This window comes from Oxyura jamaicensis (assembly GCF_011077185.1).
Source record: "Oxyura jamaicensis isolate SHBP4307 breed ruddy duck chromosome 33 unlocalized genomic scaffold, BPBGC_Ojam_1.0 oxy33_random_OJ72917, whole genome shotgun sequence".
Classification (NCBI taxonomy): Eukaryota; Metazoa; Chordata; class Aves; order Anseriformes; family Anatidae; genus Oxyura; species Oxyura jamaicensis.
Window position 1 is genome coordinate 1 of NW_023305088.1, and position 5,326 is coordinate 5,326.

The 5,326-nt window shown below is 69.5% G+C and overlaps 1 protein-coding gene across 1 annotated transcript in view; it reads left to right on the forward strand.

The window, feature by feature from the left end:
• The first annotated feature begins 2,447 nt into the window (after window positions 1-2,447).
• AAAS (aladin WD repeat nucleoporin) overlaps window positions 2,448-5,326 on the forward strand; it is a 6,771-nt gene continuing 3,892 nt past the window's right edge. The window contains exons 1-8 of the mRNA XM_035313327.1: window positions 2,448-2,534; window positions 2,922-3,056; window positions 3,149-3,276; window positions 3,617-3,675; window positions 3,821-3,912; window positions 4,213-4,259; window positions 4,694-4,792; window positions 5,063-5,313. Coding sequence (XP_035169218.1) covers window positions 2,934-3,056; window positions 3,149-3,276; window positions 3,617-3,675; window positions 3,821-3,912; window positions 4,213-4,259; window positions 4,694-4,792; window positions 5,063-5,313 — 799 coding nt within the window. The 5' untranslated portion in view covers window positions 2,448-2,534; window positions 2,922-2,933. The remainder of the gene's footprint in view (window positions 2,535-2,921; window positions 3,057-3,148; window positions 3,277-3,616; window positions 3,676-3,820; window positions 3,913-4,212; window positions 4,260-4,693; window positions 4,793-5,062; window positions 5,314-5,326) is intronic.

Consider the following 5,326-nt stretch of genomic DNA (forward strand, 5'->3'; position numbering starts at 1 on the left):
GCAGCGCAGCGTGAGCAGTGCTGGGGACAGTCCGGTTGTGTCCCCTTTCCCCCGTCCCTGGGTCCTGGTGGCCCCGTGTCGCTGCGCTCTCATCCCTCTGTGTCCCCATCGCCCCGGGGCCCTGGGTCCCGGTGTCCCCATGTCCCCATTCATTGCAGCTCCCCGTTCCCAGCACCCTGCGGTCCCACGTCCCCATAGCCCCGTGACCCCGTGTCCCCATAGCCCCACGTCCCTGCATCCCCATAGCCCAACGCCCCCGTGTCCCCGTGTCCCTCCATCCCCATGTCCCCAGGCTCAGGGACCACCCACGTGCCCCAGGCTGCTTTTGGGGACCCCTCAGGGTTTCTCCACCTGCAGTGACCACACGGGCACGTCCCACACGCGTGTGCCCCAGCCCCGTGTCCAACAACCCCGGGGACATCCACGCATGGGAACACAATCACACGCGTGTGCAGGGGAACACGCATGTGCACACCCCCGCGAGCATCCTGCCGGGCTCAGCCCAGCCTTGCCCCGTGCCTCAGTTTCCCCACGGCCGGTGGGGGACACGTGGTGACAGCGTGGGGGCGCGTTCAGGGCCACACATGGCCGAGGACCCCCGGATTTGGGGCACCGCGGGCTGGCAGTGCCCCCACAGCCCCCCCCTCGCCGAGCAACCCCAGCGCTTTGGGTTCCTGCCAGGGCTTTGAAGCGCCGCGCCCCATTTTGGGGTTTTTTTTTTTTTTTTTTTTTCCTACAAAACCCAAAAAAGCCACGGAAAAAGGCAGAGGAAGGCGGAAGCGGCCTCGTGCTCGGCCGCCTCCTGTCCCAGCGCCCACGGGGACGGCGGCAGGGTCCCCGTGCCAGCGTGGCGGGGCCCCGGGTGCCACCGCCCCCGGCCACGTGTGCCACCGCGCGCTGCGTCACCGCGGCTGGCAGGGACCCAGGGGTGCCCAGGGGAAACTGAGGCACGGGGACGTCCCCAGCCGGGGCGACGTGGTGCCATGATGGTGACAACGCCGTCCCCAGGATGGCTCTGCCACCTCCTCGGGCCTTGCTGGTGGAATTCGGGATGGCAGACGCCAGCTTGTGTGATGACCCCCCAACTCCGCTCCCCTGCTAGACACAAGTTGGCTTTTTTAGGGGTTTTTCCCCCCAAAACGCTGCTCGCTGTGGGTGGGCTGGTGCCAACGGGCGCCGAGCGCATCCGGCTGCGTCCCCGAGCCAAACCCCGACCGGAGCCTCCCCAGACCACGGGGAGCCCAAACCCACCCTTGCCCCACTCCGACGCCCCCCCCCCGAGCCCCCCACGGTGGCGCGAGGTTTCCCAAACCCCTGGGGTGGGGAGGGGGGGGATTTTTTTTTTGGGGGGGGGGGCTCGGCTCCCGCCACCACGTCCCAGCGCAGGGAAGCCGCGAGGCCACGCCAGCCCTGCGGTGGCTCTGATGTCTTCCAGGGTTCGGCGCCGTCCAAATCGTTGTCTCCTATCAAACCCCGCTCGCTCCGTAACGGGTGAGGAATGCAGGGCCTCCCGCCGCAGCCCCCTCCGCCAGAGCGTTTATTTAATATCCTGAAAAAATTAAAATAACTTCTGCGGCCGCTAAGGCAAACACAGAGATAAATATAATAAAAGCGAGCCGAAAACGGGAGGGAAGGAAAATGAGAGCCCACGAAGAGGAGCTGGGAGCGCTCCAAGCCGGAGGGGCTGGGCTGGGGGGAGCGGGCATGCATGGCACCCATGGGACCCCTGTGCTGGGGGATGCAGGCACCCCTGGGACCCCAATAGGGGGTGTTCCCATATGGGAACCCAAGGGACCTGGGCACCTGTGGGACCCCAATAGGGGATATTCCCCTATGGGCACCCATGGGACCCAGGCACCCATGGGACCCCAATAGAGGGTACTGCCATATGGGCACCCATAGGACCAGGGCACCCCAATAGGGGAGCGTTCCCATATGGACACCCCCAAGACATGGACACTCCTGGGACCCCAGTAGGGGATATTCCCATACGGGCACCCCAGGGACCTGGGCACCCCTGGGACCCCAATAAGGGGGGGTTCCCATATGGGCACCCCTGGGACGTGGGCACCCCTGGGACCCCAATAAGGGGACACTCCTATACGGGCACCCATGGGACCCGGGCACCCAGGGGACCCCGGCCCAGGGGGTGCTGACCCCGCGCAGGCCCCCACGTGCGGGGGGGCGCGCCGCCGCCGCCGGCCCCCACGTGCCGCTTTCCCGCCCCCGCGGCGGCGCACCGCCTCCCTTAAAGGGGCAACGCGCACCACATGTGGACCCTCCCCATTTCTCAGCTCCCGCTGCGGCGCGGGGTGCCCCGAACTTCCTGCCCAGAGCTCGTCTAGGGACAGAACGACAACGGGGAGAGGAACCCGGCGGGAGCACGGGGCCGGCCCCGCCGTGCTCCCGGAACCCGCCGAGGAGCCGCGGCCCCTTTAAGGCCCCCCCCACGCGCCGGCGGGGAGCGCGCGCGGCGCCGGTTGGGCCTCGCGGGGAGCCGTTGGCGGCGGGAACGGGACCGGGAGCGGGACCCGGTAGGGCCGGGAGCGGGACCGGGGAAGGGTCCGGGGCAGGGAACCGGGACCGGGGACTGGGACCGGGGACTACGGACGAGGCAGGGCCTGGGACCGGGAAAGGGCCGGGGTAGGGGCAGGACCGGGACGCGGGCACCGGGGAAGGGGCGGGAGTGGGACCGGGAATGGGGCCGGGGAGCGGGAACCGGGACGGGACCGGGGGCGGTACCGGGCCGGGGCTGGGGAGCGGAGACTGAGGACGGGGAAGGGGCAGGGCTGGGAACCGGCACCGGCGCAGGGGCAAAGACGGGACCGGGCCAGGACCGGGGATCCTGGACCGAGACTGGGACCGGGGAAGTGACAGGGCTGGGGACCCGGGACCGGGACCGGCCGCTCCGTTCCCCGCAGGCCCGACGCAGGATGTGCTCCCTGGGGCTCTTCCCCCCGCCGCCCCCCCCGGGCACCGCCACCCTGTACGAGCTCAACAACGACCTGGTGTACGGCCGCCTCTGCGAGCCGCTGCCGCTCTCCTGCCAGAGCCAGGTGAGACCCCGGACCCCCCTACCCCCGCCCCGGCTGGGCCGCCCGCGACCCCCGCCGTGCCCCGGCCCCGCTGACGGTGCCCGTGTCCGCAGCTGGCGGGGCTGCCCGCCCTCAGCTTGCCCAAGGACGGCCTGAAAGCGCCCGGCCGGCCGGAGCACGGCACCCAGCCGCCCTTCCTCCACCACCGCGAGGCTCTCTGGAAGCGGTGCGTCAACGTCTGGTGAGTGCCAGCGCCACGGGGGGGGGGGGGGGGTACGGCCCCGTGCCACCGTTTTGCTTGGTGACCGTCCCCAGCCCCGTTAAACGCGACCTGGAGGCTCCTTTCCTGGAGGCCGTGCCCTGCTCCGGGGCTTTTCCATGCCGGGGGGAGGCGAGCGAATCCCCAGCGCACGAGGACCGGGGGCTCGTGGTGTAAAGGGGAGCTCAGCGCAGCCAGGGCGGGTCCTGGGGGGCTCAGGGCCTCGCAGCAGGCACGGGGAGATGTCCCGGGAGCGGGTTTGGGACGGGGACGTGTCCCCGCAGCCACACTCAGGGGAGGCTCACCCGGCTTTCCACCGCAGGCGGGATGCGGGGCTCTGCGGGCTGCTCAAGGAGGTCGCCAGCGCCGAGGAGGATGAGGGTGAGTGCGGGCTGCTGGCGGGGCCGGGACGGCTCCGGGAGCTCGCCAGGCTCCGCTTTGCTGCCCCGGTGGCCGTCCCGTCGTGGCCGTCCCTGCCTCCCGGTCCCTTCCATGCCGGAGCACCACGGCCCCGTGCCCTCTGCAGGTCTGCAGTGGTTGAAGACGGCCTCGAGGTCCGCTCTGGCCGTGTGCCGCTGGCTCTCCTCCCTGCACGGCTCCCTCTTCTCCCACCTCTCGGTGAGTTTTTGTTTTTTTTGGGAGTGCTGGGGGGGGAATCGGGGTTAACGTGGGTCCACGTCCCTGCTGCGGGGGCTGCTTTGGGTGACAGGTGGGGGCTTCCAGGCTGAAAACCCAGCGAAGCTTTTGAGCTGAAAACCAGCTGCTTCCTCCCGTAAAGGGGGAACAACGGGTGCCGAAGGGGCTTTGGGGCAGCAAAGCGCTCCTGAGGGAGCAACGTGGAACTTGGGTGGGGTTGGGGAAGGATTTGCTGCCGGCTCCAGGCTAACTTTCTCCCCCCGTCTGCCCCTTCCCCTGCAGCTGACCAGCGAAGACATGATCGCTGCCTTCTCCCAGGCGGTCGACTGGTGAGTCCCGAGCCGCGCGCGCGTCGCCCCCTCGGCAGGCACGGCCCTGCCTGGAGGACGGGGTCAGCCCGATTTTTTTCTGTGCCCGGCCTCCCCGTAAGGGGAAGCTGGGGGGGGACGCGTCCTGCGCTGCTCCGTTTGGGTACGGTGGCAGGAGGCAGAGCGTGCCCCGGTGGAGCAGCACCGAACGTAACCAGGGCACGGAAAAATTCCCCCGAACGACGGCTGCCGCCTGCTCGTTAGCCAGCTCCTTGGGGAATAATTGCCAGATCAGGGAGTTTAGCGGAGAAAACGACCCCGCCGAGCGGCCAAAGGGAAGGGTTGGGTTTATTTCAGCGCTGACTCTTTGGGAGCTGCCTTTGTTGGCCCCGGGGTGCTGCGGCGGGGCCGTTCGGCCGCTGCCACCGCTCGCCCTGCCCCGTCCGTCCCCGCAGGGCCGGCTGCACCGTGCGCGCCTTCGCCTGGCACCCGCACACCAGCAAGTTCGCGGTGGCGCTTCTGGATGACTCCATCCGGGTGTACAACTCGAGCAGGTGAGGAGGCTGCTGCCCGCCCCCCTCCATCCCCGTCCCACCCTCCCAAAGCCGCCTCCAGCACGTTCCCAGGACTCCTCCGGCGTCCCCGTCCCCGCGCGTGCTCAGGCTCCGCTCCCGTTGGCGCCGTCCATCCCGAGAGCCTGCAGGAGCTCCCCTAGGGACCTCCCAGGATCTCCAGCCTCGAGCTCGGGTTTTCTTCCCCTCCCTGCAGCGCGTGGGCAGGCGGAGCAGCCTCCCGGCTGGCCTCCAGTCTCCTTTCTCCTCCAGGTCTCCCCGCTCCCCCGGCGCGTCTCAGCAGGCGTGTAAAGCCCTCCTTAAGAGACGACTCTCCCGGCTCGTCCTGCGGCCCCCCCAGCGCCTCCCCCCTGAGCCGCTCTCCCCCAGCTGGGATTTCGAGCCCGCAAGTGCCAGACCTCACCCCGGGACAGGGCTGTGGGGAGCACAGGGCTTGGCGTTTAACCACATGAGGTGTGCTCCGGCTCACCGCGCCGGTGTCACCTGGCTGGGGTCCCCTTTGTTCCCCCCCCCCCC